The 27644-nt window shown below is 39.4% G+C and overlaps 1 protein-coding gene across 3 annotated transcripts in view; it reads left to right on the forward strand.

The window, feature by feature from the left end:
- TAFA1 (TAFA chemokine like family member 1) overlaps positions 1 to 27644 on the forward strand; it is a 622185-nt gene that overhangs the window by 492261 nt on the left and 102280 nt on the right. For all 3 annotated transcript variants that reach the window (XM_088831647.1, XM_055414286.2, XM_088831648.1), the window contains exon 3: positions 24190 to 24314. In XM_088831647.1, the coding sequence (XP_088687773.1) occupies positions 24190 to 24314 (125 nt within the window). The remainder of the gene's footprint in view (positions 1 to 24189; positions 24315 to 27644) is intronic.

Here is a 27644-nt window from a genome sequence, read left to right on the forward strand (position 1 = left end):
GGAATGGTTCTGGGTAACATAAGCAATGAGAATGACCATCAGCATCATCATTAACAACACATATTGTGCTTGTATGGGACTTCCCAGGTGGCACTACTGGTAAAAAATCTGCCTGCCAATGCAGGAAACTGGAGACTCGGGTTCTATCCCTGGGTTGGAAAGAGCCTCTGTAGGAGGAAATGGCAACCTGCTCCAGTATTGTTGCCAGGAGAATCCCATGGACAGAGGAGACTGGTGGGCTACAATCCACGGGATCGCAAAAAGTCAGACATGACTGAACATCTAAGCACAATGCATGATTGCACTCAACATGAAAAAAGGAAAATGGCTGTCTGAAGAGGCTTTACAAATAGCTGTGAAAAGAAGAGAAGCGAAAAGCAAAGGGGAAAAGGAAAGATATAAACATCTGAATGCAGAGTTCCAAAGAATAGCAAGGAGAGATAAGAAAGACTTCCTCAGCAATCAATGCAAAGAAATAGAGGAAAACAACAGAATAGGAAAAACAAGAGATCTCTTCAAGAAAATTAGAGATACCAAGGGAACATTTCATGCAAAGATGGGCTCGATAAAGGACAGAAATGGTATGGACCTAACAGAAGCAGAAGATATTAAGAAGAGGTCGCAAGAATACACAGAAGAACTGTACAAAAAAGATCTTCACGACCAAGATAATCACAATGGAATGATCACTCACCTAGAGCCAGACATCTTGGAATGTGAAGTCAAGTGGGACTTAGAGAGCATCACTACGAACAAAGCTAGTGGAGGTGATGGAATTCCAGTTGAGCTATTTCAAATCTGAAAGATGATGCTGTGAAAGGGCTGCACTCGATATGCCAGCAAATTTGGAAAACTCAGCAGTGGCCACAGGACTGGAAAAGGTCAGTCTTCATTCCAATCCCAAAGGCAATGCCAAAGAATGCTCAAACTACCGCACAATTGCACTCATCTCACATGCTAGCAAAGTCATGCTCAAAATTCTCCAAGCCAGTCTTCAGCAGTATGTGAACCCTGAACTTCCAGATGTTCAAGCAGGTTTTAGAAAAGGCAGAGGCACCAGAGATCAAATTGCCAACATCCGCTGGATCATGGAGAAAGCAAGAGAGTTCCACAAAACCATCTATTTCTGCTTCATTGACTATGCCAAAGCCTTTGACTGTGTGGATCACAATAAACTGTGGAACATTCTGAAAGAGATGGGAATCCCAGACCACCTGACCTGCCTCTTGAGAAACCTGTATGCAGGTCAGGAAGCAACAGTTAGAACTGGACATGGAACAACAGACTGGTTCCAAATAGGAAAAGGAGTACGTCAAGGTTGTATATTTTCACCCTGGTTATTTAATTTATATGCAGAGTACATCATGAGGAATCTTGGGCTGGAAGAAGCACAAGCTGGAATCAAGATTGCCGGGAGAAATATCAATAACCTCAGATATGCAGATGACACCACCCTTATGGCAGAAAGTGAAGAGGAACTCAAAAGCCTCTTGTTGAAAGTGAAAGAGGAGAGTGAAAAGGTTAGCTTGAAGCTCAACATTCAGAAAACAAAGATCATGGCATCTGGTCCCATCACTTCATGGGAAATAGATGGGGAAACAGTGTCAGACTTTATTTTTTGGGCTCCAAAATCACTGCGGATGCTGATTGCAGCCAGGAAATTAAAAGAGGCTTACTCCTTGGAAGGAAAGTTATGACCAACCTTGATAATATATTAAAAAGCAGAGACATTACTTTGCCAACCAAGGTGTGTCTAGTCAAAGCTATGGTTTTTCCAGTGGTCGTGTATGGATGTGAGAGTTGGACTGTGAAGAAAGCTGATCGCCGAAGAATTGATGCTTTTGAACTGTGGTGTTGGAGAAGACTCTTGAGAGTCCCTTGGACTGCAAGGAGATCCAACCAGTCCATTCTAAGGGAGATCAATCCTGGGTGTTCATTGGAAGGACTGATGCTAAAGCTGAAACTCCAAAACTTTGGCCGCCTCATGCGATGAGTTGACTCACTGGAAAAGACTCTGATGCTGGGAGGGATTGGGGGCACGAGGAGAAGGGGACGACTGAGAATGAGATGGCTGGATGGCATCACCGACTCTGTGGACATGAGTTTGAGTGAACTCCGGGACTTGGTGATGGACAGGGAGGCCTGGCGTGCTGTGATTCATGGGGTCGCAAAGAGTCGGACACGACTGAGTGACTGAACTGAACTGATGCTAGGACTTCTTCTAAACTCCTATGTCAACTGTTTAACATTTAATCACTCAGACAACTCTCTGAGGTAGGAACAGTATGATTATCCCTATTAGATGAAAGAGGATACCAAGGTTTTCAGAAGTCATATAACTTAAAGCAGGTTATGTAAATCTAGATCTCCCTGACTCCACAGTTAAAGTTTCAACCATTTCACGTGCTGCCACAGAGCTTGTGACCTACTGATCTGTTTACAAAGTTCACTCTGTTTCTTTCTTCATGTAGCAGACATAGATTTATTTCCCACAGTATAGGAATGAGGGACTTCCAAAAGAAAAAAAACCTCTTTAGAAAACATCTTTCATTGAAATAATGCCATTTGCAGCAACATGGATGGACCTAGAGATTATCATACTAAGTAAAGCAAGCCAGGCAGAGAAAGACAAATACCATATGGTATCACACATATGTAGGATCTAAACTATGACACAAATAAATGTATCTATGAAGCAGACTCACAGACATAGAGAATAAATAGGCTTGTGGTTGCCAAGGGGGAGGGAGGCAGGGAAAGGATGGGTTGGGGCTTTCAAATTAGCAGATGCAAATTATCATATAGAGAATGGAAAAACAGCAAGATCCTACTCTATAGCATAGGGAACCATACTCAATATCCTCTGAAAAACCATAATGGAAAATTAGATATATATATATATATAAACTGAATCACTTTGCTGTACAGCAGGAATTAAGACAGCATTGTTAATCAACTATATTTCAATAAATAAAATTAATTTTTTAAAAAAATCATGCATTAACTTTTAAAAGTAAAGACTATTTTATCAGCATTAAGCACAATGAACAACTACCTTAAGAAAATATACTTCCAAATTTTAGTAGTATCTTTCAGTTCAGTTCAGTTCAGTCGCTCAGTCGTGTCCGACTCTTTGCGACCCCATGAATCACAGCACGCCAGGCCTCCCTGTCCATCACCAACTCCAGGAGTTCACACAAACTCATGTCCATCGAGTCAGTGCTGCCATCCAGCCATCTCATTCTCTGTCGTCCCCTTCTCCTCCCACACCCAATCCCTCCCAGCATCAGAGTCTTTTTCCAGTGAGTCAACTCATCGCATGAGGTGGCCAAAGTATTGGAGTTTCAGCTTTAGCATCAGTCCTTCCAATGAGCTCTCTATGATTTTCTTTACCCACCATCAGAATTTCAGATACACTCCTACAGTCATTGTTCCTATGTAATGACTGAAAGCATTGCAATGGCCTGGGAGGCATTAGGACCAGAAGGGTCAGCTGATACTTTTTAACCCATTCTGTGTGTCAGTTACAATTCTTAATTCATGTTATCTCACTTAATCAGCACAGCATCAGTATTAAGTAGTTAAGTATTAAGTAGGTTCTTGCCTTTGATTTTATGAGAAACATGGGATTAAAGTGCTTAAAAACTTGTGCAAGATTATACAACTTGTAAATGGCTAAAATGGGATGTAAAGCAAATTTAAAATAAATATTTTATCTGATATCAGAGCAAATTATCTTGACTGTGTTGTTATTAATATGTTATAAAATTAGATCTTAAAAAATTTATCTTGAGGAAAAAAATTAACTTTTTAAGAACTTTGCTAATCTTAACTTTTGTACATTTTCCAAAACACATAGGTTCCCTTATGCAATTTCAACAACTGTGTGAAGTACGTGGTATACCCACTTTACAGATGGGAATCTGAGATTTAATGACATAACATGATCAGCTGAAGTTGTCACCTACATCAATATTAGATTTTGGACTAGAATTCAGGTCTTCTTAGGACTTCAGTCCACTTTACATGACTCCACAAGCACCTCCAGAATGGTGAGAGTAAGACATGAAAAGGATGTCGAGCTCAGAGCTCAGAAGTGATAGGGTGCTGCTGGTGACAGAGTAGATGGATTTATGCCATGTGATGGCTAATAGACGCCGGGCAGGTTGAATGTCAGGTATAGGAGGCCCGTGCTATCCAATAGAAGTTTCTATAGTGATGGAAATATTCTATTCTGCACTGCCCAGTGCCACTTATTGAAGAGACTTTTCTCCATTGTATATTCTTGCCTCCTTTGTCACAGTCATATATAGCTCTTAAGCCCTTGAAATGTGCCTAGTGAAATGGAGAGGTTAAATTTTAATTATATTTAATTTTAATTCATGTACATGTAAATTTGACAGTACTGGCATGGGACATTTTTAGCATTAACTTCAGGAGTCAGCTTGTGGCTCAGCTGGTAAAAAATCCGCCTGTAATGTGGGAGACCTGGGTTTGATCCTGGGTTGGGAAGATTCCCTGGAGAAGGGAAAAGCTACCCACTCCAGTATTCTGGCCTGGAGAATTCCATGGGCTGTATAGTCCATGGGGTCACAAAGACTCGGACACGACTGAGCAACTTTCACTTTCATTTTCAGGAGTCAGACCTGTCTTTCCTGCTAACCCATATCTATTTCATAAAGACCAATACAGCCAAATAAGTCCCCCGAACTCTAAACAACTTTACTTGCCTATTTCCAGTTGCCTCCAAAAGCACGAACTCTGTTCAATTAAACAGAGTTTAATTAAAGGGTAGCCTTTCCCTTCTCCAGGGGATCTTCCCAACCCAGGATCAAACCCAGGTCTCCCGCACAGGTGGATTTTTTACCAGCTGAGCCACAAGCTGACTCCTGAAGTTAATGCTAAAAATGTCCCATGCCAGTACTGTCAAATACAGTATCCACTGGCCACGTGTGACTATTTACATGTACATTAATTACAATTAAATGTAATTAAAATTTAACTTCTCCATTTCATTAGGCACATTTCAAGGGCTTAAGAGCTATATATGACTGTGACAACAGAGTTTAATTAAAAATTCTGTGGAGAAAGCAGGACATGATTATTCCCATTTTACAGATCAGGAAAATAGACCTCAGGTCATCAAAGTAACTTACCCACCGAGACATAAGCTAATGGTTTTAACCATCGTGCTATTGTGCTTGTTTATTTTTTCCCCATTTCCTTTTGATCGAAACTGTGACTTGATGTTAATTTCAAATATGCACATATGTGGTCCTTCTTTCCCTTGTTTGCATTCTTTCTTTCCATTTCACCTTTATCCCATTAACATAGCTTTCCTTGGTAGAAACTTCTTCAGTTGGAAGAAACAGAATTCGATTTAAACAAAACGTTTATTTTGCTATGAAATAAAAGGCCAAGGCTAAGATGATCTTCAGACATCACTCCTCTCTCCATCCTTCCGCTGTTTCTTCTCCGTTGGCGTTAGTCTCAAACAAGCTGTGCACCAGTGGTAATAAAAATGCTACCATTAGTCCCAGTTTTGTCTCTTACCTAATCACCACCAAGAAATGAAAGGAGAGTTCTTTTTCCCAATAGAATTAACAGAACTCCTGGAATGAGTGTCATTGATTGACTCAGGTCGCAACCCACCCCCAAGCCAATCATTGTGGCCAAAGAGATTATTCTAGTCTTTAATGTTGCATCATAACCCCCAAACTTATTGGCTTAAAACAATAATTTTTTTATTACATCCTATGATTTTATTGGTCAACAATTTGAATGTGTCAGCAGGTTGATTCCTCAGTTATGACATTGACAGAGGTTCAGTTCAGTTCAGTTCAGTTCAGTCGCTCAGTCGTGTCCGACTCTCCGCGACCCCATGAATCACAGCACGCCAGGCCTCCCTGTCCATCACCAACTCCCGGAGTACACTCAAACTCATGTCCACAGAGTCGGTGATGCCATCCAGCCATCTCATTCTCCGTCGTCCCCTTCTCCTCCCGCCCCCAACCTTTCCCAGCATCAGAGGTTACTGCATGGTATTTAGCTGGTGACTAGACTGGACAGATCTGGTCCAAAATGGCTCATTTACCTTGGCTTAAAGTGGGTGGATGGAAGGATGGGTTAAGCTGGGGTTATCAATATGGTTTCTATGCCCTTTTCCAAGATGGTAGTTTCAGGATAGCTGAACTTCTAACAAGATGATTCAAGACTCCCAGAGAGAGGATTCCGAGAAGCATGGATAGAAGCTACAAGGCTTTTCAGGACCCACCATAAGAAATCCCAGAATGCCATTTCTGCTGCATTTGTTTGGTCAAGCAAGTTACTAGGGCCATCCTAGGTTCAGCAGAAAGGCAACAATACTTTAATTCCCAAAGAGTGAAAGTGCTCAGTCGTGTCCAACTCTTTGCAACCCCATGGGCTATACAGTCCATGGAATTCTCCAGGCCAGAATAATGGAGTGGGTAGCTATTCTCTTCTCCAGGGGATCTTCCCTACCCAGAGATCGAACCCAGGTCTCCCACATTGCAGCCAATTCTTTACCAGCTAAGCCACCAGGGAAACCCCAATTCTCAAAGAGAGGAGTAGCTATTTTTCTAATTTTTTGCAACAGTCTTTAACCTGCAGAGAGAGAGAGTGATCTGATTGGACAAACCTGGTCATGTGCCATCTCTGTTTCCATAGGGTGGGATCAGATTTACCTAAAACATCAGACTAACATTGTGAGGAGAGCAGTTCCACAGAGGAAAATTAGTATCTTGTTGCCAGTAGACAAAGAAACAGATGTTAGGTGTATAAAAACAACAGCTATGTTACAAATTGATGCTCGCATCACCAAACCTGTGCTTCCAACAGTCATTCTGGAATTTGCATAAGAAGTTAGGACTCAGCCTGAGTTTGTACCCTAACTTATGCCATCCACAAGTTGGGCTGTTTACTTACTTCTGAACCTTCAGCTCAGTTCAGTTCAGTCGCTCAGTCGTGTCTGACTCTCCGTGACCCCATGAATCACAGCACGCCAGGCCACCCTGTTCATCACCAACTCCCGGAGTTCACTCAAACTCATGTCCATCGGGTCGGTGATGCCATCCAGCCATCTCATTCTCTGTCATCCCCGTCTCCTCCCACCCCCAATCCTTCCCAGCATCAGAGTCTTTTCCAGTGAGTCAACTCGTCACATGAGGTGGCCAAAGTATTGGAGTTTCAGCTTACCTTCCTATAAAATGTGGATAATAATAGCTTTTTCAGAATTACTGCAAGCATTAGCTGAAATACTCTATATAAAAGTACTTAAGATTTGCTCAGCAAATGTTATCCCCCTCACTTTCTTTCCCACTGAAACCTCTTCAGCCATAGATGTGAGCTTACGAAATTAGCCCTCCCTTTGAGAGTGGCATAGGAGATAGTAGCCTAGGGAGTCTCAAATCTGTAGAAACCAAGCATTGTTTACAGGCTACATCAGCCATTACTTCCCAAAATCCAATTCATATTGTTCAGTTTGATCAATAAACCCAGATGCAGGTTGGTCTCTGTTCACTGGAGAGAGAGACTCTGCATCTTTGCAGTGACATACTGTTTCCTATTTCATCTTCAAAATTCATTTCTCTCAGAATCCTGAGCATCCAAGGCCATCGGTCTCTTAAGGAATATTGGAGGTCACTCAACCCATCATAATAATGAAATTTTAGGGCTGAATTTGGCTTTTCTTTTTTATTGGTCATCACTAATAAAACTTGACTGATTAATATTTTTTTCCTGGACATTCAGGTGCTGGAAACTGTCTTCCAAATTCAGCCATTAGATAAATGCACCTTAAAGGACCAGACCGATGACTTCTCAGCCTGGCACTTTTCATCATGGAGCCAGGACTGAAAGGGAGCTGTCCTTCAAGAAATGTTAGCCTTGGTTGATATATTTTTTAATGTGAATGTCAGCTGAAAAACTTATGCTAGTAATGTTGCAGCTCTTCCTTAGCTTACAGTTTCACTTATTCATCTGTCTCATTAATGTGTCTGGTTCTTGAATGCCATCTAAATAAAAGTGGTCTTGGATTAAAAGCAATCAGGATAGTGTAAGACATCTATCAAGAGCCTTAGCTCGTTCTCCCTCCTGCTTCTTGAAGAAGCAATAAAAGAGATTATTTCACTGTGGTCAGTATGCAGGGGTCATACCCCTGGTGGTAAATGAGATCGTTTTAGGTAATAATAGGACACTAAATAATAAAGAATACAGAGTAATTAATACTTTTTTTTCAGTTTCTTTCTGCCAATCTGATGTCTTGAAGAACTCAGTCATGTACTATTGTGTCTTTAATACCTCTCTAAAATCTGCTCATTCTCAATTTTTTTTTTTTCAAACAGACCAAAGACATCAGTTTAGGAGGGCAGCAGTATCTAACTAGATATAGTAACCTTGTTTGGGTGAAGGTGATGTTTATATCTTTGATATGAGAACAATGCTACTTGTCCTACCTCGTAAAGCCAGGAAATAAAGGTCCCTTTTCATATAAATTCACTTCAATAAAAGAAACTTTTCCTACAAGTGGTAACCTATGGCTTAAAACTCAGGCAGCGAGCTCTCTATTTGGGTCATGGCCTCCTGCTGTTTCTTTTGTCCTGAATTCTTGTCTATAAACCAAGGATCCCTAGTTGGGTTTGCAGCCTGGATTCAGGGAAAGATGTGGAGGCCTGTGGTCACATGACCTCCAACTGGAGGAGTGATAGAGATGCTGAGCAGATATCCTACAGGCTATTCCTGATGGAGATCTGAACTGAAGAAAGTACTCGGTGAGGACAGACCGCTTGCTTCTGCCAAATGAATTAATTCATCCCCAGGTCCATCTACTAAAATACACTTTCCAAATGTGGAACCATGGCCCTGGAGAGGAAATTCATCTGACATAAAAACAGTACCACTCAAGATCAAAGAGAACTTGCTGTAGATCAAAAATGATCCTTTCCATCATTCTCTTGGAACCTTTGATTTGCCACAGCAGTTTTTATAAAGTTGATTTAATTAAGAAGACCTTGATCAAATTCCTCAGTACCTAGCACACACCCAGCCTCTCACCTTCTTTGCTTCCTCACACACACACACACACACATTTTTGCTCCAGAAATTCTGAGTCACCAATTGTTCCCAAAGTACAGCTTTCTAGACAACAATTCTGGGTTGTGCACAGCTTTATCTCCACTGAAAGTATCCATCTCTACTTTGCTTACATTGCAAATTACTGTTCATCCTTCCACATTTACATCAGGCATCACTTTCTCAAACCTTTCCTCGGCTCTGGAGAAGGTTGCTTCAGCTAATTCACAATTATTCCCCTTACTAACTGTGTGAACGTGGGCAAGTTATCTAACCTTCCTTTGATTCCATTTCCTCCTCTCTAAAATGTCAGTAATTCGCCTCAGCTCCCAAATACTATAAGTTGATGTGTCTATGTGTGCCTGTATGTTTCAAGATGTTAAGCTTCTTGGTCTAAACTGCACAATAGGAAATGGCCAATTAAAAGATTCCAGATGATTGCCTAGTGATTTGTATCAACTGTGCTCTAGGCTGATGCATTTCAGAAATGAATTGGTCTTAGGATGAGTGTGTTTTGTGGATTTACGTACTGGACGTGCTTTACCTCTCTGCATTGAGGGGAGACATTATTCAAGAAAATTTACAAAATAAGACTTACAATTGAAAGGAGCTGATTTCAGTATATTCCTTCTTATAGAAAGGGGCTGTTATGACCCAACAAAATCATATAACAGAAAGCAGAACACCTTTACTCAGAATTTCACATTAAGTCCCATTGTTACAATGATGGTTTTTTTCTTTGAGAAAAGTTGTCATCTCAGAAATTGAAATGAAAGTGGTGTTTGAGCTTGGTACTTGAGGCTCAAGCCAACTTATAAACTCAGAGCATTAGAAAAAAATTCCTTAGGCCTGTCTTCTCCAAAAATCACATCAATTCAAATAAATTTTCAAACTCTCTCCTAGTGGCTTGGACTCAGGTAGAGATACATTTCAGCCTGCTACAGGTAGAACAGAAAATGATTTTAAATCAACAATAAATAAATACTAGAAGCTGTTGCTTTTGTTGCTCTGTTTCTCTTTTTCTTTGGATGGCTGATTTTCAGTCCTTTCCCAATTTCTTTCTTTGCTCCAGCCAGCCTCAGAAAATACCTCACCATGAGAGCAATTTCTATATGCGCTCCTCTTCTCGCCCAAATAGTACATCGAAATGAATCTTAATAGTTTAGCAAAATTGAATTTAGCTTCTCTAGACCATAACAGTTAGTATTACTCCATTGTGAGCATATCTGGATTGTAATTAAGAAAATTCAACATTGCCACTGACACTGAATTGCTCTGGGAAAATGCCTAATTTACATACAGCTATGCTAGTTTGGTATCTTCCACATCTGGTGAGTTGTGAAGGAAGGTGTGACTGTGCATGCAAATTGGAGACACACACAATGAGGACAGAAAACCACTCTCAGGATTGTCTATATGTCAATTGAATTTCTGAATTTGAATGCCCAAAAAAAAAGTCACTCTTGACCAATGTGAATATTTAGTAGTTGGTGGATGGAAATGGCAGGATCTGGCCTAGGCACAAGTATCTGGATTCACTCATTCATTCAGGTAGTCCAGATATTTAATACCTTCAGTTTTACTTAGGACTGCATTAACTGGCAAGTAATAGAATCCCCAACTGTAATAGCTGGAATAATAGGAATTGATTTTTCTTGGATAACAAGAAGTCCAGGGGCTTGGATTGTTGACGTTGGTTTAATGACATAAGTGCCAGCCTTGCAGCCATTTTCCTGAACGTTCCTAGGTGAGAGCCACTGAAGTTGCAGCTGTCATTTAAATATTCAAGACAGGAAGTGGCTGGTGAGGGGACGGGTAAGGAGCAGGCTAGCAGTGAACTTTGTAGAAGTGGGGTCTAGGATGGCCTCAGCCACAGTCTGATGGTCGGCAGGCTAATTAGTCCAGGAGGGCATCAGATCGGAGAGCTCTTCTCAGCTCACATGACCTTTCATCGTGGTCAGCTCAGCATTCCAGAGGGCAGCAAGCCCCAAGCAAGCAAAAGTACTTTCAATCTTCTTCCTGTCGTGTTTACTAACTTCTAATTAGCTAAACAAAGCACATGGCCAAACCCAGACAAAAGGAGTGAGGAAATAGACTTCATTCCCTTCCTGATGCAAGGAGAGGTCAAGTCACATTTTAAAGGGTGGACAGAGAAGAAGAGGAAGACTGTGCAGCCATTTCTACAGTCAAAATGAAAAGGTAGTATCACCTGACATAAGGAAATAACAAATACAAAAAATAAAAATGAATCAGAATTACTCAATTCAAGAAGACTCTTCAAAGCACCATGGAAACCACAGTTGTCCCCAGCTCCTCCCCAGACCTGTAGCCCTCAGATGGGGAAGTACTTTTCTGGCTTCTAGGTATTGCTGTTGGATTTCAGGAACACATTACCTCCTGCTTCCAATTGAGGTAAACTTAGAGGTTTTCAATTTAGCATGAAGAGTAAGGATGTGCAGCTTGAGGCAGTGGAACTATCATTCTGAACTTTTTGCAGCTGGGTGCATCGAAAACATTGCCACTTTTATATTGCTGGCTGTCTTTGATTTTCTGGCTTTCCTTTTACCATCATCATGAACATGAAAAGTTACAAACTGTCAATGTTGTGAATTTATCCATATATGTAGTAATTTCTAAAGGCTCATTCTGGTCGTTTAAATAAAGTTGTTTGATATTTTAGGCATTAGGTATTTAAAAATAAGGACCTTATATCATTTTTCATTTGCTCATCTACCTTAAACTCATCGAAAAGCTTTGACATCCCTTTTATGTCATTCAGACTGCTTATATTGAATGATGATAAGCATAGAGCAGATAGTCTATAGCTATTTTCTGATAAATGAAGCTGAACTTTTCCAAACTATCCCAATGATTCCACCAAATTGACCATCCTAGTTGTAGGGCGTTGTATAAGAAAACATAAAGAAAACACCAATCGTTATTTTGTATTTCTCAAGGGATTGGTGAGTGAAGGCATATGCCAAAAAGATATCACACAGTTCTTGCTGAATTATAAAAATCACCAGTTATCAAAATATTTTGCCATTTCAAACACATACACACAAATAAAATTAGATTCAAGAGTACTCTGTGATCAGGGTTTTACACATCTGATCCTCACATGAAAGTTGGGTTATGTTTTTGGAAGTTTAATTATAATAAATCAGAAGGCATCAAAGTCTTCCCCAGAGACTGTGTGGGCATGGTAGCATCACAGCGTGTTTTTGTCTTATTTTATCAAACATTTATGAGACAGGTATATAAAGCACTGATTGCCGTAGGCTCTTCATCCAAGCTGCTGCTGCTGCTGCTAAGTCGCTTCAGTCGTGTCCGACTCTGTGCAACCCCATAGACAGCAGCCCACCAGGCTCCCCCATCCCTGGGATTCTCCAGGCAAGAACACTGGAGTGGGTTGCCATTTCCTACTCCAATGCACGAAAGTGAAAAGTGAAAGTGAAGTAGCTCAATCCTCCCCAAATTTCCATGCTCTCAGTTGTAATTCCACCAACCACGCATAACATCCTAACGAAATAAGAGAAACAATGTTTCCCATTCAATTCCCCAGGATTTGGCTTCTAATGCTAAATGCTAAGTCACTTCAGTCGTGTCCGACTCTGTGTGACCCCATAGACGGAAGCCCACCAGGCTCCCCCGTCCCTGGGATTCTCCAGGCAAGAACACTGGAGTGGGTTGCCATTTCCTACTCCAATGCATGAAAGTGAAAAGTGAAAGTGAAGTCGCTCAGTCTTCCCCAAATTTCCATGCTCTCAGTTGTAATTCCACCAACCACATATAACATCCTAACGAAATAAAAGAAACAATGTTTCCCATTCAATTCCCCAGGATTTGGCTTCTAAATCAATAGGTAAAGTCATGTTTGAGACACTTCTCTCCAGCTTACGTCAATTTGCATAGATCTGAAGGAGCCTATGAGGTTCCAGGTATCCTGTTTTCTCTCCCTTGTCTGAAGTCTCCCTTAGTGCCAAGAACATCTCACTGGGAGTTTGAACTTACCTTTAATCTAATCCATTTAGAAAATGATTCACAGTTTATTGAATAAAATCGAGAAAATTGATACCTTTTCATTAGGCTGACAAAGTCTTTTCTACTGCTGACATCTGAAATGTGTTTTCTATTTAAATTTTATTTATATCAATCTTCTCTAGTGGGAGCAAAATTAAAATGAAAGACCTTACAATCAGTGTGCAGCTTTCCCATTACGGCTCAGATGGCAGGCACTGGTTTTGCAAAGGATCTTGATGCCAAGAATTTTCTGGGAGTAATTTAATATTTGGGATCATTCACAAACTGGAACCAACCAAAGTGATAGTTTTGTATGTCAATAACTATAGAAGTGATTACCTTACCTATGGAAAGGAAAAAATGGTACTTAACTAATATTATTTGATTCTATTAAATCTGTAGCCAGTCTAGAAAATAAGCTATATGATATAATCTAATAATAACCTTTAAAGTTACCTTTTCAAATTGAGAAATAAATACATCCCTCCAAGGAGCAGTTTCTCAAGTTGTAAGAAGAGAGAACTAGCACTCAAAAGGTATATAGATGTATAAGTGTCTTGAAAGTTGCTTGTAAATATCATTTTAAAATTCTGATTTCCCCTTTGATTTAAAATGCAGAACCATTGTGGAGTTCCTCTTTATACCCATATCAATGTTAATCCCTTTCCCCATTTATTGCCATGAATGTAAATGGATTGCATTTACAATCCATAGGGACACAGAATTTCAGAAGGACAGCATAAGTGCTTGTTCTGTTCAGAAATAGCAAGATTTTCCACACCAGGCTGGCTAAGCCTGAGCGATCCATGTGCAGTAGCCACACACTATCCACTGGGGACCTCCAGGAGCTATCAGTGCACATTAAGGACTCCAGCGTAGTGGTTTTGGTTTTGTTTGGGGCTCAGTGCCTTCACTATGCCATTCTCTCTTTATTCTGTGACAGCCCTCTCAGTCAGATTTCTTCAAGGAGGAATTATTCACAAATCAATTGAGACCCTATTATTAGGTCACTCTTTTGATAGTTAAGTTGGACTATGAAGTTAGCTGGGCTCACTAGGTAAGCAACATGTTTCTGTACCCCTCAAAAGACAGACAAAATCCATAATTCACAGAAATCATTAACAATGCAAACAAGTATTGGTGCAGCTGTGCAGAGAACTGGGTACTTTCGGTGGGAAATACCAGTTAGTATCAACTTTCTGGAGGACTCATTGATGATACATATCACAAGCACCAAAGTGAAGTCGTTCACTCATGTCCAACTCTTTGAGACCCCATAGACTGTAGCCTGCCAGGCTCCTTTGTCCATAGGATTTTCCAGTCAAGAATACTGGAACAGGTTGCCGTTTCCTTCTCCAGGGGATCTTCTCAACCCAGGGATCAAACTCAAGTCTTCTGCACTGCATGCAGACTCTTTACCATCTTAGCCAACAGGGAAGCCCAAGCACCAAACTTTTTTTTTTTTTTTTAACCTTTTGACTCAGAAATTTCACTTCTTGGAATTCATGCTAGAGAAATAAATACGTTGCAAAGATGTAAGTGCAAGGTCATTCGTATAAGCATCCTTTCTAATAGCAACCAACCGAAAAAAAAAAAACAACTTTCCAATAATAGGGGATTGGTTAAATCAGTTATGCAGCCCTCTTATGGGATATTATGCAGGCATTAAGATAATGACATTATTAATAGGCATGGGGGAATGTTTATGATTTAGTGTTTAGGTTTTAAAGAAGGGTACAGACTGTATGTGTGGTATGATATGGTATGTGTTTGTATGTGTGTGTTGGTAAATACATTTATTCAAGCAATTTAAATATATATATTGACCACCTACTATGTGCTAGCCATTGGAAATACAAAGTACTAGCCATTTGGAAATACAAAGTCCAAACCTTCATGGAGCTTACCATCAGGTGGGAGGAAAAGAGAAGTATTAGGTCAATAACATATTCTGTAAATTCGGGTAGTAGTATGTGCTATGAAGAAAAGCAAAGCAGAATATGAGGGGAAGTGGCAAGGTAAGAGAGTATGAATTAGTTTAGATAAGTTATCGAAAAAAGGCCACTTAGAGAACAAAGAATTGAAATTAGGCCTAGTTAATGTCAATTCTGGAGAAGGAATGGCAACCCACTCCAGTGTTCTTGCCTGGAGAATCCCAGGGACAGAGGAGCCTGGTGGGCTGCCGTCTATGGGGTCGCACAGAGTTGGACATGAATAAAGCGACTTAGCAGCAGCAGCAGCAACAATGTCAATTCCGGGAGAACATAGCCCAGACAGATGATTAGCCAAATAAAAGAGAGAGAGAGCTTTACAGGTGTGCAGAAGAGCTAGAGGGGCAAAGAGATTGTAACAAAATGGGGGGAGATGGGTGGAGATAGAGATGGTGGAAAATGTGTGTTGGGAGATAGGAGGGGCCAAGTGATGTGGATCTTTGAAAGCCGTTGTAAGGAGTTTAGGATTTATTCCCTGTAATGGGAACTGTTGGATTAAAGAGATGAATGATAAGAAATTATTTGCATTTTTAAAGATCATTTTGAATGCTATGTCATGAATACTCAGAGGGAAAGTGTAGGAAAAACATACACAAATGGAGCAGTTTATCTCTGCCTAATGCAATTAGATTTATGTTCCTTTTTCTAATTATCTGTATGCTTTGAATTCTAGAAAAGAATATTTTTTACTTTTAAAATTAAGGAGGGAAAAATGTAAAGTTTTATATGGTTGGAAAAAATAAGAACAACAAAATTTCACTTCCTATTTACTGTAAACTTCAGAGTTAGCCTTTAACATAAAATGTTAAATTTGAGAATATGAGAAATGTACAGTAGAATTTTTTGTCTAATAACTGATTCTTTGTGTTCTTTCTTAACCATATATTTTAAATTATGTACTTACATAAGTGCAATATATATATATATGAATTAAATTAAAAAATAAAAGCATCAGTTTAAGGAAAGCAAGACCAACATCCAGTGTTTGAATTATAAGTGGATGTGTGAATAGAGTTGTCATGTATTAAGAGCACATATTAAGCCAGAGACTCCAGTCCTGGTGTCCAGACCACAAAGAGGGGTATTACTGCTGGCAGGAATTAGGAGTGTTCCCTTAAACTGGCAAAGGGTCTCAGAATTCTCTTACCAAGCAGACAGCTTTTTTTTTTCCCTAAAGCAGTGGGGATGGTACCCCTGCATCCTAATAAGACAACCCATGACAAGTAAAATACTTCTTTGTGTTTTATCTTAAAATTCAGGTAAAGTTAGCCTTTTACCTCATAAGAAATGTATTTTTTTGCTTCCATATGAAGATACTTTGGTGATTACTTGGTGGTTAGATTATCTCCTCGGTGAGGATTCTTGGCTGCCATCATGCTGACACTCTAAATCAGATCCATTTAGTTTCCCTTAAAGCACATCATATTTTTCTACATATCACAATTTGTAAACACATGTTACCCCATCATTACATACAGTGTTTATTTCCCACAAGAGATTGTGTGCCACTTTGGGGTAGGAACCATGTCTCTTTTATGTCCAGCACAATACTTGATGAATAGCTTTCAAATGAATAAAAGATGACTTTTTTCTTCAAATACCTTCAAGGAAAACTATTACTCAAGGAGACTGTACAACATTTATCTTGTGGCTTTAAGTATGGCCCATTTCACAATCCACATCCTCACCTCTACCCTCACCAGAAAAAAGCTGCCTCAGTTTGAAAAACACTAGACTAGAATTAGTAGAAGAGAAGTAATGCTTATCAATCCTATCATCAGCTATTAATTCTGTGTATGTCTCTGAAATATATTATAGATCCTATAAAGTAGTACAGTCTAATCAGTACAGTAAAAAAGCAAATATATGCCTCTCAAAACTGGGATAAACTTCCATTAAAAAAAGGCACTCACTCTCTGTAAAGATAATTGCATGAATGCATACATAGCTGGCTAGAGTACACATGGATACATAATAGTAATAATTTTCCCTGTGTTGAGCATAAAGCTTATTAGGTATTATGCTAAGTATCTTATTTCATCTAAAATTCACCATTACAGTGGTGATTTTTATGAACTCCATTGATAACTCAGGAACCTGAGACTTGAACCAAAGAATTTTCAGAAGCCATTCTACCAATAAGTGATGGAGTTAAGGTTCAAACCTGGGTCCCTCTATCACACACCCAAGAGCTTAGAGTCTTAACCATTCCCCAGTCCCTCCAAACTGGGTCCAGTTCTTAAATGTGAGCTTATAGCAAAGAGGGAGCTCAGAATGTCTACAGACAGTGTTATTCAGTGCCTTTAATTTTCTGTTTCCTTTGATAAAGACAATCACACACAAGGAGTCACTGCAGTTCTTTTGAAGAAGAGCCTCGTAACAGCTGTTCCAACAACCTGTGCAAAAATGGAGGCTGGAGAGCTGTCCCATTCTTCTAATGGAGTCCCAGCCATTGCTTTAAATTGCATGACAGGTTGCACAAAAATGAGCCTGGAAATTTGTCTTGATTGATGTACTTATAACCTACTTCTGGGAACATGAATGCAATCATATGTTCAATCATTTAATTTATGCTCAAACTCTCATAAGTCATAGAAGTGAGCTGAGAGTTTGGTATAATATTGAAGAACAATGGTGTAGTTGCTAGCTTTGTGAAGAATTGCCTTTTCTCTTTGGGAATGATTTTATTCTTTTGAGTACTGAAATGCTGCTGCTGATGATAATAATAATACCTAATATTTATTAAACATTTGCTGAATGCTAGACAATACTAAGTGCTTGGGATGAATTTCTCATGTGATCCTCACAATTCTTTGAAATAGTCACTATTTTTTCTTTCTCTTTTTTGTTTCATTGTTTTATTCATTCATTTATGAGTGAATGAACCTGTCTTAAGCTATTGTATGTCATTCAAAGATGAATGTAATATGATCTGTGCCCTCAAGGAATTTACTACTTAGTGAGTAGAGGGAGTATGCAGGCATATGAACTGTTTGCTGTCACTGTTGAGTTGCTAAGTCATGCTCTACTCTTTGCGACCCCATGGACTGCAGCCTGCCAGGCTCCTCTGTCCATGGGATTTCCCAGGCCAAGAAGACTGGAAGGGGTTGCCATTTCTTTCTCCAAGGGATCTTCCCAATCCAGGAATCGAACCCGGGTCTCCTGTTTGGCAGGCGAATTCTTTACCCTTGTGCCACCAGGGAAGGCCCTGGCACATGAGCTAATAAGTTAATAATTAGTGTCCAGTGTGGTTAGGATTACAATTAACATGGTTGATATACTGGCAACTGTGTTCCCCCAAGTTGTTCCTAACATCATTTTCCGCTCTACAGTGCTTCACAATTCTAGAGCAGGCATCTAGAAATCAAGACCTGTCGCTTCTCTGTCTGAATGCTGCAGTGCTTACCTGGCATTTCAGGTGCTTGCTTCTTCCTTCTTGCATCTTGCATATTACTACCAAATTCATCTTCCCCCAATCATCCCTATAAATAGGTCCTCCCTTTGCTTAGAAAATCAAGAAAGTCATTGAAGAATGACTTCAGTCAGTTCAGTTCAGTTCAGTCGCTCAGTCGTGTCCAACTCTTTGCGACCCCATGAATCGCAGCACGCCAGGCCTCCCTGTCCATCACCAACTCCCGGAGTTCACCCAAACTCACGTGCATAGAGTCGGTGATGCCATCCAGCCATCTCATCCTCTGTCATCCCCTTCTGCTCCTGCTCCCAATCCCTCCCAGCATCAGGGTCTTTTCCAATGAGTCACTCTTCACATGAGGTGGCCAAAGTATTGGAGTTTCAGCCTCAGCTCTTCACATGAGGTGGCCAAAGTATTGGAGTTTCAGCCTCAGCATCAGTCCTTCCAATGAATATTCAGGGTTGATTTCCTTTAGGATGGACTGGTTGGATCTCCTTGCAGTCCAAGGGACTCACAAGAGTCTTCTCCAGCACCACAGTTCAAAAGCATCAATTCTTTGGCACTCAGCTTTCTTCACAGTCCAACTCTCAATGATTTACCTTTCCTTAAAAATAAGTTAATGACAAAACAATTTTTTTAAGCTCAGGCTCCTTGCTTTAAGAAACTTCTACAATCTTACTAAGAATTTCTATTTTCCTACTACTCCCAATCGTGAGTCTGCTGTTCTAGTACATTATCATATTTACTACTGGAGGAGTACTTTTTGTTCATTTATTTCTCTTTACCATAATTCATGCTAAAATGCCAATAGTGTTCATATTGAAAAACCCTGAGCTAAGCTGTAGGCTCTCAGGGTAGGGACTATGTCATGTTCATTATTTTATTACTCTCAGCAAATCAGGGAGCTTTGACTATGCAAAGTACCCAATAAACATTTGCTGAACCACAACTCAAACATTATCTACTGAAATGATTTATTAAAAGGACAATTCTTAAATAGTGTTTTTTTAAATATATATTAAACCTGTTGCTGGAGAAGGCAATGGCAAGCCACTCCAGAACTCTTGCTTAGAAAATCCCATGGATGGAGGAGCCTGGTAGGCTGCAGTCCATGGGGTCGCTAAGGGTCGGAGACAACTGAGCGACTTCACTTTCACTTTTCACTTTCCACTTTCACACATTGGAGAAGGAAATGGCAACCCACTCCAGTGTTCTTGCCTGGAGAATCCCAGGGATGGGGGAGCCTGGTGGGCTTCCGTCTGTGGGATCACACAGAGTCGGACATGACTGAAGTGACTTAGCAGTTGCTTATTATATCCCATTCTATTTTCATGGGAAAATTCCTCACAGTGAACAACAACCCAAAAAATAAAAAAAGGGATTTCTGCTCCATTTACAATTTATCACCAAAAGATGGATTCACTGTCCTTTTATAGTCTCTCTTCTGCTTGATAGCAATAGGACCTGGTATAAGAGCAAAATCAAGACTCATGATTAAAGTGGCCTTAGTGATTTTAAGAATCTCTCAAGGAAAGATGAACATTCTTGAAAAAGATGAAGATCAGACATTTTCCTGAACACGGCGCATTCATAGAATCTCAGAATCCCAGGGTTAAAAGGGACTTTTAAGATTCTTTTTCATAATCACCACAGATAAGAGAGTTGGGTTTTGCAACTGATATTTAATTAATTCAGTTCTTCTAAGAGAGAAAAGTTCTTAGAGCAGTTAGGCATCTACCTCATAAGTTTCTTATGGATTTATAAAGTGTTCACTAGTGGGAATTTCTCTTAAAATGCTGTGACAAATGAAATGAAGCAACGTGTACCTTAGACTAGGAAGAAACAAGTGTGATCGACTGTCCCTTCCCAAATTATTTTTTAAGTTAATTTTACAAAAAACTGAATGTTTTTGTTTCCTGCAAGTGTTCAGGTTGATACAAAATTTATTTCAATAATAATAGAGCAGAGAGAATTCATGCATATACTCATAAATCAATACATGTTTTTCTTAGAGAACTATGATTTTTAAACTCACAACTAAAATGAGTTAGCACTATCATGGTGGAAAACATGGGTTTTTGTGGTAAAGCCGGCCTGAATTCTTATGTAAATTTTTGAACTTCTCTACCTTTATAAGCCTGGGAAAGTTACTTAACCTTTCTGGACTTTATTTTTTTTTAATCTAAAAAAACAGTCTCATGATATCTACTTCATAGGATTGCTTTCAAGACTGAAATAATACATTTAAAAGTATCTAACAGGGGCTTCCCTGGTGGCTCAGAGGTTAAAGCGTCTGCTTCCAATGCGGGAGAAACGGTAACCCACTCCAGAACAGTCAGACACGACTGAGCAACGGAATATAGAGACACACAAGAAGCATTCAGAAATGTCAGTTATCATTCGTATTATTGAACTGACCATTATAATGCAAGTTATCTTAGAATTATTTATATTTACAGTTTTATTATTATATTTATCTCTGTAAGAAAAATTATTAAAAACAACTAGCATTAATATTAGCTCATTTTATTAAATCCAATTATTCATTCCTTGTCCCATATTCAGAAGGTTTTCAGTAGCTTCCACACTGGGAGAAGAGAAGGCAATTTTTAAATCCTTTCTTTGTGAATTTTTTAAAGATATTCTAGGAAATGTGAGTTCATAAAAAGGGGGGAGGAGAAACTATATTTTGACCTAGGCCACAAAATAATAGGTATCAAAATGACTGTGTAATGCACAAAGCAGAAACAACACAGGTCTAATAGCATTTTAAGAAAAGCGATCCTGGAAAAATGAACTAGATTCTAAAAAAGCCGGAGGGATACCAAGTCATCAAACTCCATGTAGGAGAAGCAACTGTAATACAAATTTTTCGAGACCATCGGCAGATCTGGGACATTTTTATTCTTAAAAAGCTTTTTTCTCTTTCCCTCCATGCTGGTGGGTCTTTATAAACTTGAATTAAAAGTGACACTCAGGATTTGAGGTGCATTCTTTTTCCTACAGCCTACGTGTTCATTCAGGAGATATTAATGCTTGAGAGAAAGGGGAGAAGCTGCTTTGTTAGCGTGCAGCAAAGTAGGTCAGCTGTGAGAGGGCAAAGAGCAGCCTGAAGAAGACGGAACGGGGTCCTTTAGAAAGAGGCAAAGATACTAACAGCTGACCTTACCAGCAGTTGTTCATTATCTGTGAGCCTCTGTGAATGAAGGGGCACAAATGCTAAATCTAAGACCTTTGGGAGAGGCAGTTTCCCCTCCGAGCAAAGATCATAGGGTCTCTGTTCTTGATGGTTGAGATGTAGGGCACAATACTGAAATATAAGGTGGGCTTTAAGGGGACAAGCATGGCAAGTGTCATTGGTTTGCGTGTGACCGAGCTCTAGCCAGAAGGGAGCCTCAACTTGGAAGCTCTCAAGAAGCACTGCCAAACACTGACTTGTATCTTACGTTCCTGAAAACTTTGCCATGTGGTTTTATTCCCCTTCAACACAACATACGCTTTTCTTGCTTCCAAAATATTTGCTTCTGTATTTAGTATTGTCAACCTATTAGTTCACAAAAATAAGGCCTCTTAATTCATAACAAGATTCTTCTTCTACTCCATATCCTGATGCTGAACCCTACTATTAAAAAGAAAATCATTCAAAGCGTTCATAATCATTTTGGACCCTCTAGAATAGTGATCCCCAACCATTTTGGCCCCTGGGACTGATTTTGTGGAAGACAGCTTTCCCACGGACTGGGTGTGGGGGGAATCTCTCAGGATGATTCGAGAGCATTACATTTATTGTACCCTTTGTGTTAGTCGCTCAGTTGTGTCTGACTCTTTGCAACGCTATGGACTGTAACCAGCCAGGCTCCTCCGTCCATGGAATTCTCTAGGGAAGAATACTGGAGTGGGTTGCCATTCCCTTCTCCAGGGGATCTTCCCAACCCGGGGATTGAACCTGATTCTCCTGCATTGCAGACAGGTACTTTACTGTCTGAGCCACCAGGGAAGCCCTTTGTGCACTTGATTTCCAATGTAACGCCACTGCTGATCTGAAGGTGAAACAGGTCCATGGTCCAGAGGCTGGAGACCCTTGCTGTAGAGGATCTGTGTTTTCTGTTTTTAGCCTGAGTTTTTTCAAAAATATCGCATTGTTTTGTATGTGGATAGAACGATACGCAAGATTTTACTTCCTCTGCTTGCTCTATGGAATTGTGTTTTCTGTGATTTGGTCTAGTCTACAGGTAAGGTGTATATCAAATGTAGGCAAAGTTACCCTTGAAAAAAAATCTTTAAATTGACCATATAATAGAGTAGATGTGATTTTGCATATATAATCCTGCAGAATAATTTTTGTTCAAAGGGAAGTTTGAGGAAGACTGAATTCTAAAGGAGGGGAAGTCTGAAATAAGAAAAGAAAGGAAGAGGGAAACAAATGCAGATAAATGTCTGGGTGTTTAAGCCATTCTGCTTCTGAGGTAGCAGTCTGATCTCTCTAGTGTACGCTGGATGGATAGAGAATTTTAATGTGCTCCTGCTTCCCTATACCATGAACCCCATTTCATTTTAACATTAATGCCCTGTGATGTTAAGAGATATCCTGTGGGCTCTTTGTTGTTTTGAGACAAAACATCATGGTAGAGACAATGTGGGAATGTGAGGGATTAAAAAGCGACTTTTTTTTCTTTTAAGATAAAGACCTAGAGTTCCAGTTCATTGTAAAGACAGCCATTTGGAAAGTATCACAAAAGAAACACTCACAGATATGTTAAGGATTTTTCATGAAAAAGCCAGGTGAATTTGATAAAAAGTAAAAATTAAAAAACCAATGCCTTGAAGATCCTCAGAAATGACCAATGCTTATGCAGAAATCATTTTCACTCAAGATATTAAAGCTCTGGGGACTGAGTGAATCCAGTCTCTAGTTTTTAAAATCTCATTATCCAAAAAAGTGTGCTATAAATCCAGCCACTAAATTCATCGCCAGCTTCCTAATGTGGTCATCCTCGGTATCACCCTACAAAGTAGAGCTGTTTTATCAGAGGCTCAGGTTTTAAAATTTACACTCATATCACCTCAAACACATTGAAAGGAAACACACTGAAAGCTCACATCAAATATACTTTTGACTGTAAACAAATAGTTTCCTTTATTATGACTGCTGGTTTTAATTTCTCAGGCTTTCTTTTGTACTTTCCATAAATTCAGTTTTTTTCTTTTTTTCATTAGGCCTTTGAAATTCTCAAAGACCCTAGGCTGGGAGATAACCCCTAATGCTGGGGGTGAATAAACTGGCCTTTCTGAAAAAGAACAGCTCAGTCCAGTCATTCTAAAGAACATTTAGTCCTTTTGTCCCTCACGCTGAAAAGAAAGTACCAAATCCTTGATCTAGAAAACTAACAGAGAAGTTTCTCTAAAAAGTGAATGTCTCCATTCTTCATATTTTCATCATACAAGGAGATTCTGGACAAAATGTAGCTTGATGAAGCCAGATGGCATCATTATATTTGCATTTTAAGATGTTCTAAGTTAAAATCTTACTCTTCTTAACAGTGTTCTTACCCAATCATGAAATGTTAAAAAGGACCTAATGTGTCTCATAGAACACTAACATCTGTAGAAGGACACAGTCTCACACCCAGATTGGATGAATTGCAAACAAACTTGCTTCCTGTCTTTGCACAGCCTCCATTGTGATCGGAAAATGGTGGTGTGAGATGGAGCCTTGTCTAGAAGGAGAAGAGTGTAAGACACTCCCTGATAATTCTGGATGGATGTGTGCTACAGGCAATAAAATCAAGACCACAAGAGTAAGTTGTTTGTTGTTTTTTGTGTTTTTTTCCAAATGTCTCATGCATGTTACAAACTGTACTGTTTGCCTTTGTGTTGTATAAAGAGCACCCAGAGAAGCTTTGAACAGGAGAGAAAGAAGCCTTTTCCCCAGCAGAAACTATTTTTGACCGTTCAGATCATTGTCCATCCATCAAAGAGAAGTTAGAGATTGAACTTGACTTCTCCATACTGAGCAGTTTAGTGTTTCTGTTATGGACTCATAAACAAAGCTAGGCTGCCATCGCCAAAGGGAAGAGGGGCAGTGAGGCGGGTATTTGGATAATGCATTGGACATCTATGGTGCTCAGATAATAAAATAAGGATCTTGCCTAATTCATCCAGATGGTTTTCTAAAAAGTTCTGCATTTAAGTACTGCTGTTTTCTAAAGATTGTTTAAAGGAATTTTTGATGCTCTTTTAGTGAAATGAAAGGTTTCTCTGATGTGAATAATTGTTCTTTGTTTTGTGTGGTTTCTTTGTTTTGAAGCAGGAATTAGCTTCAAAATATGTAATGATGTGTATGAGGCTACCCAACTCATCAGAACTGGTGTCATGAGGCTGGAACAGGTTAGAGAGGCCAGTCTAGGCCAGTTGTTGACTCTGTAGTTACTGGTTCATAAGAAAGTTTGAAAGTTCTAATGGGGGTATCGAGGGGGTCCTTTAGGGTATGTAAGACAGTAATTATCACTATACAAAAGTCTATTCGTATTTTAACAGTCAGTGTGGTGATATGTACATGAACCATGAGAATATCAGCCCTGTTATGTGTGCATATGTTGCAACTATGGGGTACTTTTTAAAGCAAGCTCCACTAGATACAATTCCAATATGTTGAACTTGTAAGTTTCCAAAAGAATGATCTGAATTTCAAAGGGCATATCTGATTCCAGCCCCTAAATCATGAGTCTTAACCTGGTCTTTCTTCTCAGAATTTTCCTTTCAAAAAATGAAATTGGTTCTTGCATTTCTGTGATGCAGAAAACATAACACTTTATGAAACTTTTTATAAGTGAAGACTCTGTTTTTCCAGTTTAGTTGCCAATACTGACCAGTTAGCCAGCAAATGGCTCTACCTCCCTGGCCTGCAGCCAGAAGGTTTTTCGAAACCAACCTAGCTTGTTAACCTACAAATTGAAGGTGCCAAGAAGTTCAATCTGGACTATCGTATTTCACTTCAATGACACACCTACAGAAGAGAGTGTTTAAAACTGAACCTAGTTTGTGTTACTTACCCCAGAAGTTGGACTTCTCTGGTGGCTTAGAGGTTAAAGTGTCTGCCTCCAATACAGGAGACCCGGGTTTGATCCCTGGGTCGGGAAGATTCCCCTGGAGAAGGAGATGGTAACCCACTCCAGTATTCTTGCCTGGAGAATCCCATGGACGGAGAAGCCTGGTAGGCTGTAGTCCACCGGGTCGCAAAGAGTCGGACACAACTGAGCGATGGAACGGAACTGACCCCGGAAGTCATCTTAATTAGCCAGTCTAAAGTATGGATTTTTGGTTTCCCTTTGGTTACATTTTTTGTGAAGATGATTTTACCAGATAATTTGAAGATACCCTCACAAGTTAGTTTTAAGCTACTCTGTATTTTAGCCAGTATGTTTGGAAATCAGTAGCTGTTGTTTTGAACATGTTGCTGACATACTCTCTGCCAAATCTCCATTCCCTATTCCAAGTGATAACCAATCACCCTTTATTGATGGTAATCCTTGCTCTCATAGTACCTTCAGACTTAAAACTCCTTAAAGAACAAGAACGCGAGTCAAAATATTTCAGAATTTAGATGTGTAAAATTCCAAGAGTACCAATGAGAAGACTCTTTGACTGACAGAAAATAAAACAAAGAAATTGTTAATGCTGCTTATTTGTGACCCGTGTCACTTTCTTTTATTTGGCTTTCATAGAGTATATTTTAATAGCATCATGTTTGCAGTAATACATCCGAAACATTCTTCTGAATCAGCAAAGTATGGTGTGGAATCTGATCATGGTAATAGAGTCAAGTACACACTGTGTTCACTATGCCACTAGGTGAGCTGAACGCAATTCAAATAGTTGAACAGCATAAGAGAAATAAATCACCCTTACAGGCAGTTTACAAGCAGAAGATGTGCCTGTTTCTGATGTGTGCATCTGTTTCAGGCAAGGAAATAAGAGAGTCTTCTATAGCCATGTGTGTGGCACGTCAGTCAACTAAGAATCCTCAAGTCTCTCTTTAGAGAAGGAAAAAGAAGACAGTAGAAAAAACTGAATGTTTCAGACCTTACGAAAACCCAAACACTGCAATTGACATATTGTCTTCCCCTTCTTTACAAAGAAATTCATGATGAAATAAACACTTTTAAACTCAAAAGCCACAAGTTAAGTCCAAATGATATACACAGGCGCTTCATCCCATATAAATGGCTAACACCAGTCCTCAGATCATATGCTCTAAAAAATAAGTTTTATATGAATTTTTCTAGTATGCCTTGTGCGTTTTCCCCATCAGAGTATAAATATGCCTACACACTTCAAATGTTGACCCTAGCAATTTAACTTTTAAAAGTTTAAGTCACAGATGTATTTTAATTAGGAATCATATGTTTTCATTGTTAAGAAGTAATCTTTAGGGTAAAAAATTCAAGACCTTATTAAAGGGAAAAGAAGAATAAAGAAAATCACCTCCTTTTGTTCTATTGGCAAGATTGAGTCAAAGAGTTCTTTAAGAAAGAAACAAAAAAAGAAAACTGAAAAAACATACTCAGATTGCTAATGGCAACTGTGAATTTCCTGCAAACTGTTATTTTTTAAAAGGAACTTCAGTGTAAAGAAATTTGCAGGAAAGATCCTGGGACTTCAGTCTTTCTCCCTACATTTTTTTTTTTTTCCATATAAACTCCCTATTATGTGAGTTACTTCCCAACTAATCATCCTAAGCCAAAATTCTCAGCATTTTTTGAAGTGTAGATAAACAAAAGATGGTTTAAAGTGTGCTCTGATTTAAATTTTTAGGGTGCTCATTTTTTAAGGAGGGTGGAGAGTAGAAATTCAGAGTTTCATTTACCACCAGACACCACAGAATATAGACTAGCCAAGGTAACAGGCCACAGTCTGAAGGAAAATTTTGGGAAAATTGGATCTGGGTGACAATAAAACTCAGAAGGAGGGAGAGAAGATAAGTAGAATCAAGCAGAGGCTTCCCTTTCAGGAGACTTGGCAGAATAAATCATAGGGAAAGAGGACACTTCCTGAATGCCACGCTATGGAGAGAAAGTTATCACACTTGAGGGGTGTTCCAAAAACATGGCATGGGTACAGTAAAATAG

The sequence above is a fragment of the Moschus berezovskii genome, chromosome 24 (genome assembly GCF_049115385.1).
Source record: "Moschus berezovskii isolate FMDL1 chromosome 24, NW_MosBer_1.0, whole genome shotgun sequence".
NCBI lineage: Eukaryota > Metazoa > Chordata > Mammalia > Artiodactyla > Moschidae > Moschus > Moschus berezovskii.